This window comes from Corythoichthys intestinalis, chromosome 5, assembly GCF_030265065.1.
Source record: "Corythoichthys intestinalis isolate RoL2023-P3 chromosome 5, ASM3026506v1, whole genome shotgun sequence".
NCBI classification, from domain to species: Eukaryota; Metazoa; Chordata; class Actinopteri; order Syngnathiformes; family Syngnathidae; genus Corythoichthys; species Corythoichthys intestinalis.
The window spans coordinates 20425499-20438285 of NC_080399.1; the positions used below are offsets into that span (position 1 = coordinate 20425499).

The 12787-nt window shown below is 38.0% G+C and overlaps 1 protein-coding gene across 5 annotated transcripts in view; it reads left to right on the plus strand.

Moving 5' to 3' along the window:
- LOC130916739 (A disintegrin and metalloproteinase with thrombospondin motifs 20) overlaps positions 1-12787 on the plus strand; it is a 301389-nt gene that overhangs the window by 212046 nt on the left and 76556 nt on the right. For all 5 annotated transcript variants that reach the window (XM_057837674.1, XM_057837675.1, XM_057837672.1 and 2 more), the window contains 3 exons: positions 2029-2148; positions 3566-3673; positions 11060-11224. In XM_057837674.1, the coding sequence (XP_057693657.1) occupies positions 2029-2148; positions 3566-3673; positions 11060-11224 (393 nt within the window). The remainder of the gene's footprint in view (positions 1-2028; positions 2149-3565; positions 3674-11059; positions 11225-12787) is intronic.

A 12787-nucleotide genomic window follows, 5' to 3' on the forward strand; every position in this document is an offset into this window, starting at 1 on the left:
TGCAGGTATTTAAGGGTTAAAGGCACAATGTCACAAAAATGTCACAAAGAGTAATTGAAATGATGGATGAAAGGATGGGTAAATGAATGGATGAGAAATAAAGTGGATGGATAGATGGTTTTATGGAGGGACATTTGGATCAAAAGTGGATATTAAAGGGAAACAATGCAACACACACACTATTTTTGCTGCGTGAATTGACTCGTGTTCTACAGTATGTGTAATTGCGGTCACAGTGGGACAGTCGGTAGTGACTTTGTGTACCTAAGTTGCCACGTTTGTGTGTGTGTATGTTGCAATGTGATACACCAAAGGGGTTGCGCAGCATGCTCTGATTTCAGCTGCGATTTCCTCCACGCCACTTTTACTTTACCTTCATATCCTGTCAGACTAAACCTGAGCCACACACGTACGCACGCACTCACACCAAGGTAGGAAACAAATGACGGTATAGGTAATCTATATATTTGACCTTCAGCACTGGCAAATCTCCAAATTTTCTCTTGTCTTTGTGATTCCAGGGAACTATGTTAAAGTGAGTATAAGAGTTTCGGTTAGATTAGAGTAGCGCTTAATCACTCTCCTTTACAATATTCGTCCTAATCACATTTTTGCATATTGGTGAGTAGAACTACAAGCAATGGTGTTACCAGGATGCCAGGTGTGGGTGGGCATTAGTCTTACCTGTGGGGGGGGGGGGGGTAAAAATGCTCAAGTAGGTCGAAATACAGCATCGGGCTACTGCACCTTAAATCTTGTTTTGTTTTCTCCTTGAGATAACTGTTGTTGTGATTTGGTCTAAACAAATAAAAGTTGATTTAATTTGACTTAGAACACATCCATAACTGAACATATGGACATGCAGGTGACAATGTTTTTTTAGGTAACCTATTGTGGTTTTATTATTATTATTATTATAGTTATTCTTTGTTCCGCAGCCCCTTTGAGCTCAACTTGACCCCCTTAGAATGCTTCAAAATGCACCAAAATCGGCAGGCAGGTCATGACGGGTGCAATCTTTGATACCGTGTGAAGACAAATTCCAAATACACTATGTAGTGCCCCCTAGCAGTCATTCTTTGTCCCGCCGACGCTTTGAGCCCTACTTTGACCCTCTCCGAATGCTTCAAAACTCACCAAACTCAACAGCCAGGTGAACACTGGTGAAAACTTTGATAAAATGTAAAAAAATAAAATAAAAAATAAAAATATGCGTAAATGTGTGTAGCACCCCCGAGGAACAAAACCAACTTCTCATTTCATTTTTTTTTTTTTTTTTTTTTAAGGTGAAAGAGGAGGTAACAGCGCAAAGGTTAAAATTTAGAACACATCAGTACAATATGAATAGGATACCATACGCGGTGCCCAGACTGCCGTTAGTACTACATCCAGTTTTCTTTGGGTGGTCAGAGCATGTCCGTGGGTGGGCACTGCCCACCCCTGCTCCCACTGGTAACGCCCCTGACAACAAGTATGTTAAAGTGAGATTAGCGGTTTATTTAGACAAAAGTAGTGCTTTATGACACACATACACACACGCATATGTACTCTATAAATTTAAAACAATTTCAAGTAAAACGCAAACTGACCACAACCTGTATGAGTCACTTTTAAGACATCTATTTTCTTGCTTCATAGACGTCTATGTACGTGTGTGTTTATGAAGTCGAAGGTATACCGGATGTATGTGTTAATGCCCATTTCATTAGAATTTGTTCCTCAAATAAACTGATCCTGTGGCACTTCCTCTGTTCTCTTGAGCTATGAATGGAAGTAAAGAAGTAGGTAAAGGGTCAAGGTTGTAGCTGTGTGTGAGCGTGGAGGGCTGCGTGTGCATGCGTGTGTGTGTTTGTGAGAGTTTATATATCAATGCATACATGTCAACTTTGTAACCCCTGCTGGACCTTGACTGACAGGCCCTGAGGCCCTGTCTGAAATAGCTACCTTGACATAGAAAGATAATGTTCGTGATAAAATAAGATTGATTGGACTTTCCCCCTCTCACGTGTGTGTTATTGTGTCCCCAAGTGTGCAGTCACCTGTGGCCATGGCTACCAGATGCGGGCAGTGAGGTGTGTATCAGGGGACTATGGAAACACAGTGGATGACAGAGAGTGCAACGCCGCCGCCAGGCCTAGAGACAGTCAGGTAAATCATACAAAACCACAGATCCCATGTTAGACACATTTGGTGCTGATCTCTGTTACCGGTTATTAGGAGTGGGAACCTCTTGGTACCTCACGATACGATACGATTTGCGATACAAACCAAACGATAACGATGATCTGACGATATGGCGATACAACGAGTATTGATACATTGGTCAGGAAATCATTCTAAGATATTCTACAAACAACTAACAAACAGAAAAATAAGCTTCTGCTGTGAATTGGAGAGATTTTTTCAATAGTAGACGTCCATTCCATTTGAACTGGGAGGGTGGCAGCGAATGAACATTCATTCATTCGCTGCCATCCCTCCCACTTCAAACGGATTGAACGTCTATGGTCGTCAGTGGCAGCCAATGCCAGGCAATGGTTAATTAAAGTAATTTGGGGCCATTTAAGGTCATTAACCAGTTAATTTTCTGTTAATTCCTGTTGATTTTGCGGTATTTTATGGGTCACTTCCTGTTGTGTAACTAAAAATAAACAGGAAGTGACCCATAAAGTTGATTTTCAGTTAATGCCTGTTGATTTTGCGGTATTTTATGGGTCACTTCCTGTTCTGTAACTAAAAATAAACAGGAAGTGACCTGGGAATCACCCAAATGAATAGGCAGTGACTCAAACTCAACAGAAAATGACCTGTAAATGCCTTAAAATGAAGAGCAAGTGACCTGTAAATGCCCTGAAAATCGGACAGAATGACTGAATGCTCTGGTTTAGAATGAACGAATATTCCCAGTCTAAATGGAATGGGTATCGCGCACCATTAATGCAGCCTTAGAGTTAACAAACACTATTATGGTAGAAGATTTTGGTAGGAACTTGTTGGTTCCTTATTATTTTTATTTTGGTTTTTTTAGACATTGACATTTTTTTAAAACGATATCTCCATTCTTGGCAGGAGCATATCGATAACCTTTTGGGATACAAAGTATCACGACATGTCACCATTTCAATATTTTGTCACACCCCTACCGGTTATTAAGTTTGCACTTTTTTTTCTCAAAAAGAAAAAATAATGTATGAGACCGCATAACTTTTTGATTTGTAAATCAAAGTACCACTGTATGCTTAAGTCATAAGAGTCATGAGTTAGTATAAATTCTCCTTATCCTGTACATGCAAAATGATTTATTATTAAAAACACAGTTTAAAAGTTGCGTGATAGTGGTGGTGGTACAGCTCACCACTCTCGACAACAACAAGCGTTTTCTTTTTGCCACTTGAGGGCAGCAAACATACTGTTAAAAAATGCATTTTTTTCCCATGAATTTGATTGGCACACTTTTTAATTCACCTTTTTTGTTGTCCGGTAAATCAAGCCTGGGAAGGAAACTTTGTTTCATTTCAGTATGTAGTCATGTATGATTATAATAATCGAGTTTGTGTGTTTGAAGGACTGTGAAATGCCAGCGTGCCCATGGGCCTCTCCGGTTCAAAGCACACCTCCACCTGACAACTCTGCTCAGCTCCGGACTCAGTGGAGATATGGCTCATGGACAGCAGTAAGGAAAAAACTACCTCATTTACTGCAAAAAAACTCTTTCTACTCTCTCGAGATTTTGATAAGTGTAGAAGCAATGCACTATGGGACAAATATTAATACAGGGCCATAAGAAGTGAAGTGTACGATACTGATAATTTCCATTAATTTGCATTATAAACGCATTAAATTCTTAAAGATTTTTCCTGACCATAGAGGACATGTCTATTGAAACAAAAATGATGATCACATCATAGATCACAGACTTCATAATAATATTGACGGGACACTTTCCCCAGACACTGCGCCACGCTCGTAAGTAGGGGGCCGTCCCACACTCCGCTTCAGTCGGTTGAAGTCGGTCGCAGTTATTCTCAAACACATGCAGCGATCCAACACGGGATTTAGATTGAAAAAGTACGAAATCTGTACTGCATACAAACAGGAAGGATTGTCTCAGGAGTGATTTGTTCGAGGATTCAAGGTATTTACTATGTTTTTCGTACAGTGCATGCATTTTGAAACGAAAAAAATCAATTGGAGTAATTAACCGCTACGTCATTGGCGTAATAATTCGCAAAATTTACTAGAGGGGGGAATCTGGGGGCACCTAATGATTCGATTACGATTAGGATTCAGAGCCGCTTTTAATGTTTTGTAAATTAGTTCCAAAATTGTTCAAAAATCCTCTCAGGCTAAACCAAACTACTATTTCAGTATGAAGTTAAGAAATCGACACAATAATTAAAATACTCAAATCCCCATTCTGTATCAGCAGCTTTAAACTACATTCAATTAATTTAATGTTGTGAATCAACCGTTAAAGTTGTTAAAATTGCTCCTGTAATTCCATAATTTCCCTTCTGTCTACTTTCGACATGTGAGTTTTAAAACTGTTTCATCATTAAAAGATAGATTCAAGTCAAGATTTTGCCGATTTAGAAATATTTTTGATAAAAAGTTAATTAGGTTTGCTACAACTGATAGTGCTTTAAGATGGCGGCTGTTTACTAACGCGGGCAAATCCGTCATCTCGCATCTAGTTCTCTATACATGTTCTAACACCGCCTTCATCTGTCTGCATCTAGTTCTATATATATGTGATATCTACCGTAGCATTATGTGGCCGTATGTAGCAACTAGCAACTGGCCGTTGTTTGTAGCGGCTGTCGGCCGCAGTCAGGTATTATTGTTTTTTTTTAATCTAGCGGCATGAGTTGAACATGATATTTACTTTCGGTCCGTTTCTCATTGCGTCCCGAAGACTGCGCTGACTGTGTTTTAGTTCCACTTTACCTGGTATAATTCAATAATCAGAATTTGGATGTTTGTGAATCGTTCTCGAATCTTCCACGGCCGAATCGCGAATAATCTAAGTATCGGAAATTTCGCACGCCTCTCATATTTACGGAAGAATAAATGCTAACTGCCCAGTTCTTTGCTCTTTTACCCAAGTATCGAGATTGTTTTACGTCCAGATCTATAAAGAATTCAGGGATTTAAGAATTTATTCACAAGAATTTTGAATGTAAAAAGCTCTTTGTGGTGATAAGGTGGCACCGCAGTGGCTTAAAGACTAGCAGGATATTCGACATATTTACGTAAAATGAATGCTAACTGTCCTTAATTTTTTATTTATTTTTTTGCTTTTAACCAAGAATCAAGACTGTTTTAAGCATTTATTTATAAGAATTTTCAACGTAAAAAGCCCTTAATCTGTGTTTCCACTCGGTCGGCTTTGACGGAGATAGGCCTCCTATGAATCTGTCCCGTGTCCGTCAATATATTATGAAGTCTATAGATAGATGCATACATTTTTCTTATCAAAAATGTGATCCAGAGTAATCTTTTTTTTTTTTTCATTTGTTTAAAATAACAGGGTTTATGTGGTAAATCACCTACTATTGTCTGGGATAAAAGAAAATTTTGAGTAATTTATAAGTTTAGGCAAAATGAACTCAATACAACTAAGGTTTATGTGGGTCATTAAGAAGCAATAAAAGTCATTTAATGGATTTAGTCAAAATTCAGGCCTTAAAAAGCATTACACTAAATTATTCAAGGCTTAAACGTTATGTAAACGTGGCAGTTAAAAAAAAAGTTTTTTACATAATTTATTAGGTTGTCTGATAAAATGTGCCGATGAAACCATTTTAAAATGATATCAGTTAATATTGACATCAGTTTTTCATTATCGGTTTTGGGTCAATATGCAAGTTGTCTTCCAAGTGAATTTAGGGGCCTTCTGCCTTTGTTGAAGGGTTGGTCACAGCTTAGCACAGCAGTTATGCTTATTGACCATTAGATGTCCCCAAACTAAGATGCTAAGATGCAATTAACCATGATAAGTTAAGTTCACGACTGCTTATATCGGTATCGGATTGATATCGGTATCGGATTTTTGGAGTTGGACAATATCGGGATTTTGGTTAAAAAGTCATTATCAGACAATTCTACTTATAATTTGTGTGTGTGAAACTAGCTACAGTTGGGCATGGGCATTAAATTTGTTCAAAATGGCATTAAAATTGACATTAAAAAGCATTTGCTCATACCTGTAGAAACCCTGAATAAGGAAATTTTGTTTGAGATATGAGTATTTTGAATGCAAAGCATGATCAGGAAACAAATTGATTGTATCATTGGATTAAGTTGTTTTCTTTTTACCATGATTAGTGGTGCAGGCTTGATGTTTTTGATCAATTCTCACAGTTTGAATCTCAGTGTTAGTGGGTGCAAATGTAAACCACATGTCATCGCAATGCCAGTCTTTTGTGTCTGAGGCTGAACTCCATCTGTCAATCTAACTTTGACTGTGTGGTCTCACCGTTACACCACGCCACAGTCTTCTAAAGAGCGGCACCGATTTGTGACGGATTTAATATGCTTGTTTGAGCTAGAGCCATTTGATTGCATTAGGTATGCGTGCCCTCCCAAATGTTTACTGTGATGTGCTGTCATCCTAAGCGGGAAGGTTCAACTGGCGGCCGGCTTTGGCGTCACGTAGAGCGGCTTCTGCACCATACTGAGAGCTGTTTCTAATACTTTGGAGTTAATTCAGCAATAAGTTCACATGCAAGTCTTGGCTAATAAATGCTGGGATGGGTGGTTTTGAAGAACTGGGATGGGTGGTTTTGAAGAACACGGGGTACCCGACCAATAAACAAATGTTGAAGCCAATTCATCGAATGTTTTGTAAGTTGTTTTCTATTGAAGCCCTTCTAATAATCAAATGCAGCAATGCGTGATACCGCATTTTCCTCCTCGGGTAGATCAAAATATACTATTTATCCTTGAGCGAAACGGAATGGTGGAGAATCACGGAAAGTTAAAAATCCGCATGCAATGATTTGATGTTTTAATGTTTTCTTATTATCTTTTAAATGGCGGCCTAAAAAGTGCACATAGTAGAAAATGTGAAGCACAATATAAACAATGCATACATACAGTATACTGTATTTTCCAGACTATACGTTGACTCGTAAAAAAAAAAAAAAAAAAAAAAAAAAGCCTCATCACAACAACAACAACACCAAAAATACAAAAATCGCACAGTCACGCTTGACAGTGCTACTGCTGTAGTGCTCTGTATAAGCTACCTTTAGCTCAGCAAGCTATCACATTACAGCGCTTCAGCTCAACAAAACAACTTTGTTAGCTTTCGGAAACTTGCACAGCATGCACACGGCCTTTTATTCAAAGCATAGCTTTTCTGTATTTTGTTCGCCTGGTCTGTGTTACCTCCCACCTCACACCCAAAGCGTTCCGTGCGTAGTCCATTCTCCATATTGGGCCTCATAGCTTCATTTGATAGGCCCCCAAGACAATTTAGGATTTCCAGATTTATGTAGCTCTACTTAGTGTAAGCACCAGAAAAGCCTACCAGTCTCCAGTCATGCAAATCAATCAGTGAAAATGAAAATGTCCATAGAACTTAGGGTGACCATTTTGATTTCTAAAAAAGAGAACACTCAGCCCAGCCTCAAGATACTTGAATTTTACTCGAAGTTCACTCAAAGATGCCTATATCACTTTAATATATTTAAAGTGTACCCCCTCACTCTGGATGGAAAAATGCAGTTTGGAAAAAAAATAAATAATGACTTAAAAAAAAAAAAAATATATATATATATATATATATATATATATATATATATATATAGAAATGTAGTCCAGTCAATACATATACACACAGTAGGCTATGTGCCAACTAAACATTTTTATAAATTACTATCACGACAATTGTCCTTGACAAATTGTTATTCCCATTCAATTGATGTTCTCATTCAATGTTCTAGATTGCACGCAAACAAAAACCGAAATAAACTGACAAACTATTCAATCAGCATGTTTCCAAACGTAGCAGTTCAAAACTACGTTTCCCATAATGCCTAGCGCAGTTTAGCTTACTGATAGCGAGTTGAGGCAAAAATCAAACTTTGCTATAAAAGTTTACAATTATTGGCAGCGCGCCGATGCGACACCAAACAGGATTTTACAGTCAAAGCTCCGACAGAAGTCAACAGTTGCCATTATATACGTATTTATCATTTAAAAAAAAAATCAGACATTGTGGCCAAATTATCAACCCAGTAGATGGCGGTAATGCCTCATGATAGGGGTAAACTGCCAACAAAAACAAGAAGAACTACTACTTCCCTCCATTCTCCATGTCAACTGCTGCCACCCAGCGGTCGGAGGGATTCTCTTCAAATTGGTCCCGTGAAAAATCATAAAAACCGGACATTTTTATGAATTTATAAAACCCGCCCGGACCACGAGGACACTACGTGAAAGTAGGACTTGTCCGGGCAAAAGAGGACGTTTGGTCACCCTAATAGAACTTCTTAAATTAAATTACTAAGTTCCAAATTGATAATCATTTTGAATCGTTATCTTGGGCTGGGTTGGGTGTCATTATTTCTTGGCTTCTTATTCACATGTCAAGAGCACTCTCTAGTGGCTTGTCGTGGGTCATGTTTACTCCATCAGGCATGAAAATCTCTCACACCTTTCGGCGAAATTTGCCGTTTTGTCAAGTCAAAAAGGGTGACCTACATGAATTGTGTTGATCCGAGGAGAACATTTTTAGGGGGGGGGGGGGGGGGGGTTGGTCGGGAGATTTTTTTTAATGTCGGACGCTTGGGATGCAATTGGGGAAAGCGCACAAGGCCAAAAAAGAGCACCAGAGTGGCCAAACATTGACTTATTTCAAAGAAACAAAGGAGGGTACACGGTTGTGTCCTGTCTCTTTAACACCAAGCTTAGCTGCAGGTCGGCCGTGGATGAACACCTAAAGCGCCGTCACCCACTTGTAATTTTGGAAGATGACAAGAAACAATTACAAGCTAGCAGATCGCAAGTCCATCTAACTAACTAACGACATGTTTTACTGAAGTTGCTAAGCCTGTCGCGATATGCATCAAGTCCATTTATCGCAAGGTAAATAAAAATGAGGGCGGTAATTTTCACGCCTGCAGTTTATCGCCGCCCGTGCGTGCATACATTTGTATGTGCGTGCTGATGGCATATGAGACTTCAGTTCCTTTCACAGATGTTTATTGGTTATCAACATGCCGTAGAATTAAAGTTAAGACGTACAAAATAAGGAAACACATCTATATTAAACACTGTAAACATGAGCATTGCTACATTGAGGCTAATGGGGAAAAAAGACAACCTACCTTAGCCTGCTATAAAACATTGGCAGTCTTCTCCAAAACACAAACTTGTGGTTAAAAGGTGACACTTCAAACATGAAAAATTGTTCGTTAACAACATTTGCAAAGGAAAAAAATGAAAAAAACATAGGGCTGTCAAACGATTAAAATTTTTAATCGATTTAATTACAGCTTAAAAATTAATTAATCGTAATTAATCGCAATTCAAACCATCTATAAAATATGCCATATTTTTCTGTAAATTATTGTTGGAATGGAAAGATAAGACACAAGATAGATATATACATTCAACATACGGTACATAAGTACTGTATTTGTTTATTATAACAATAAATCAACAAGATGGCATTAACATTATCAACATTCTGTTAAAGCGATCCATGGATAGAAAGACTTGTAGTTCTTAAAAGATAAATGTTAGTACAAGTTATAGAAATTTTATACAAAAACCCCTCTTAATGTTTTCGTTTTAATAAAATTAGTAAAATTTTCAATCAAAAAATAAACTAGTAGCCCGCCATTGTTGATGTCAATAATTACTTACACAATGCTCATGGGTGCTTAAGCCCATAAAATCAGTCGCACCCAAGCGCCAGCAGAGTGCGACAAAACTCCAAGAACGTTGCACATGGACACTTGGACATTTCACTGTGCTGTCATTTTAATCAGTTTGAGCGGGGCATGTGCGTTAATTGTGTCAAATATTTTAACGCGATTAATTTAAAGAATTAATTACCGCCCGTCGACGCGATAATTTTGACAGCCCTAAATTGATTACTGACACCACATGCAATGACAAAAAGAGCTTTTTAGTGCAGTGTAAAACTTAATGTTAGCGGTTAAGCGAACGCACCTCCGGTGAACATTTCAAAATAAAAGCACGTCATGTTCGTCATATAAATAACGATTTCTGGAGTTAATCCCACATACTTCCGAATTCAGATTCTACACTAAGAATAGCTTTAAAATGTCACCCTTTATGAAAAATCTGATTGGCAATGAATAATTATTATAATACTATTATATATAGTAGTGTACTATAATATTAATGCTAGATATTTATATAAGAATTGTTTTGAATCATGTTGGAAAGGCGAAGTCAGAGTTCCGATTCTGTTTACATTCCATTCTTTTGCCTCAGTTAATGCTATCAGCATTTGATCTCATTGTTTATTTGTGATTTATTGTTGTTATTTATGTGTTTATTCGTACTTTAATAAAGAATTTAAGTGTTCCAAAATATTATTGTGAAATAATAAGCGTCATCAAAAATTTTATTGCTAAATTAGTTAAAAAAAAAAAAAAAGGGGGGGGGGGGGTTATTAGATTAGTCGACTAATCGTAAAAATAGTCGGCTGACTAATCGGGAGAAAATTAGTTGTTTGGGACAGCCCTAGTTGTACAGTGTACCGGAACATATTTCCTCCACACCCTTCTCACCTTTTTACCCCCTGACCCATTTTCATGCCTGGTCCATGGTCAGCCATTGTAAAATAATATTTTCGTGGATGTATTTTTTTTTTTTAACATTGGATAGATTGCTCTGAGTATAAGACAAAAATTTTAACTTATAGTCCGCAAAATAGGTACTACTTAATAGTGCGTTTTGTCAACAGAGACTCTTCGCACTTTGCTTTATAGTCACAGGTGCATATATATCTATTTTAGACAGATTATTGTTTAAATAAATAACAGAAAAGTAACCTTAACTGCATTTTTTCCTCCAGTGCTCTGCAACATGTGGAAAAGGGAAGCGGGCGCGCTATGTCAGCTGCAGAGATGCCCAGGGGGGCGTGGCCGACGATTCCTATTGCGTCCACCTGCCCCGACCACCGGAGACCTCTGCCTGCTTCAGCCCCTGTGGCCAATGGCGTGCCGGGGAGTGGTCTCCCGTGAGTGATTTTTCGGCTAGCTGTGTCAAATCAGTACATATGTTTTTTTTCTGCCACGGAGATTTGCAGTAATCACTCCCATTGTTCACATAAACTGTAGATGATGTCAAAGGGGCAATGGTGTATTTGTTTAACGGGCAGGGATGACTTTTTGGGGTTCGTCTTTTAATCAGTCAGAATTCATGTGGGATGAAGTCAACTTTAGATATAAAAGGTTCAGTCTGTTGATTCCTAGTCATGGGAACAATTGATGGAAATCGCAAACATGGTGATGAGTTTTCCCTTCAGCAATCACATCACTGTCACTGGTAATGTGTTTTTTTTCAGTTGTGGCCGTTCTCATTTGATAATCAAAGCCCCTTATCCAAACCAGGGCTTTTCAACTAGTGGATCACAGTGGGGAAAAAAGATTAAATTCCCCTCTGATGTAGAACTGAGATGGTGACACACAAAAACGACACAACATTTTTCATTTCTATAACGTTGTTAGCAGCTGTACAATAGTCAAAGGTTTTGGGTGATGCTGTGGGGCTGTTTTGCTTCCAAAGGCCCTGGGAACCTTGTTAGCGTGCATGGCATCGTGAATGCTTTGAAATACCAGGACATTTTAAATCAAAATCTGTTGCCCTCTGCCCGAAAGCTGAAGATGGGTCGCCACTGGGTCTTTCAGCAAGACAATGACCCTGAACATATGGCCAAATCTACACAGAAATGGTTCACCAGAAACAAAATCAAGCTCCTCCCATGGCCATCTCAGTCCCAAGACCTTGTTTTGTTGGCAAAAGGGGGTTGTACAAAGTATTAACACCAGGGGTGCTAATAATTGTGACACACATTATTTGATGTCAAATAATTTTTTCTTTATGTGGGATTTTTTTCCCCACTGAATGAATGCTTTTGTATTGAAGGTTGGATTTTTCTCTTTTTTTCCATTAAGGTCCCATATTATTTGAATACAAATATATATATTAGAAGCTAAAAAACACATCTTTTTCAGGGGTGCCAATAATTATGGAGGGCACTGTATGGGAATGTATCTTACTTATATCTTTATTATTTAAAAAAAAAAAAAAAAAATGGTTACATAAACTTCAATTTTGACATCTTGTGTTCTTAAGTATTTTCTCATTTAGTTAAAATTGAGATTTTGGATTTAGGTGTGAGGAAATAAGGGAAAATAAAAATTAGGAGATGGAGGTTGGGGTTACTGCTGTTTTTGTTATTTTGCAAATCATTGAAAAAGTTCAATTTTGAATGAAAAACATTTTTTATGTGTCATTGGAATAACTATGCCAAAAGCAGTTTTCTTTGCATATCAGTGGTTTTAGGAGGTTTGACCCAAAAAAATGAATAAATCTGGCTCCGTGACAACTTTCATGTCACAGAGTTCCGGCAAAAATTCTAGCCACTTTCACTCCTGTGTTATGGTTCTTTGTTTGTATATGCCTAAAACATCTTTTCAGATAAATTAATCACATAGAAACAAAATGAGACTTGTTGGTGTAATGTAGCATTTAACTTACCTACCTGCCTTTTCGTTGAAGTTGCCAACAGCATTTCAAC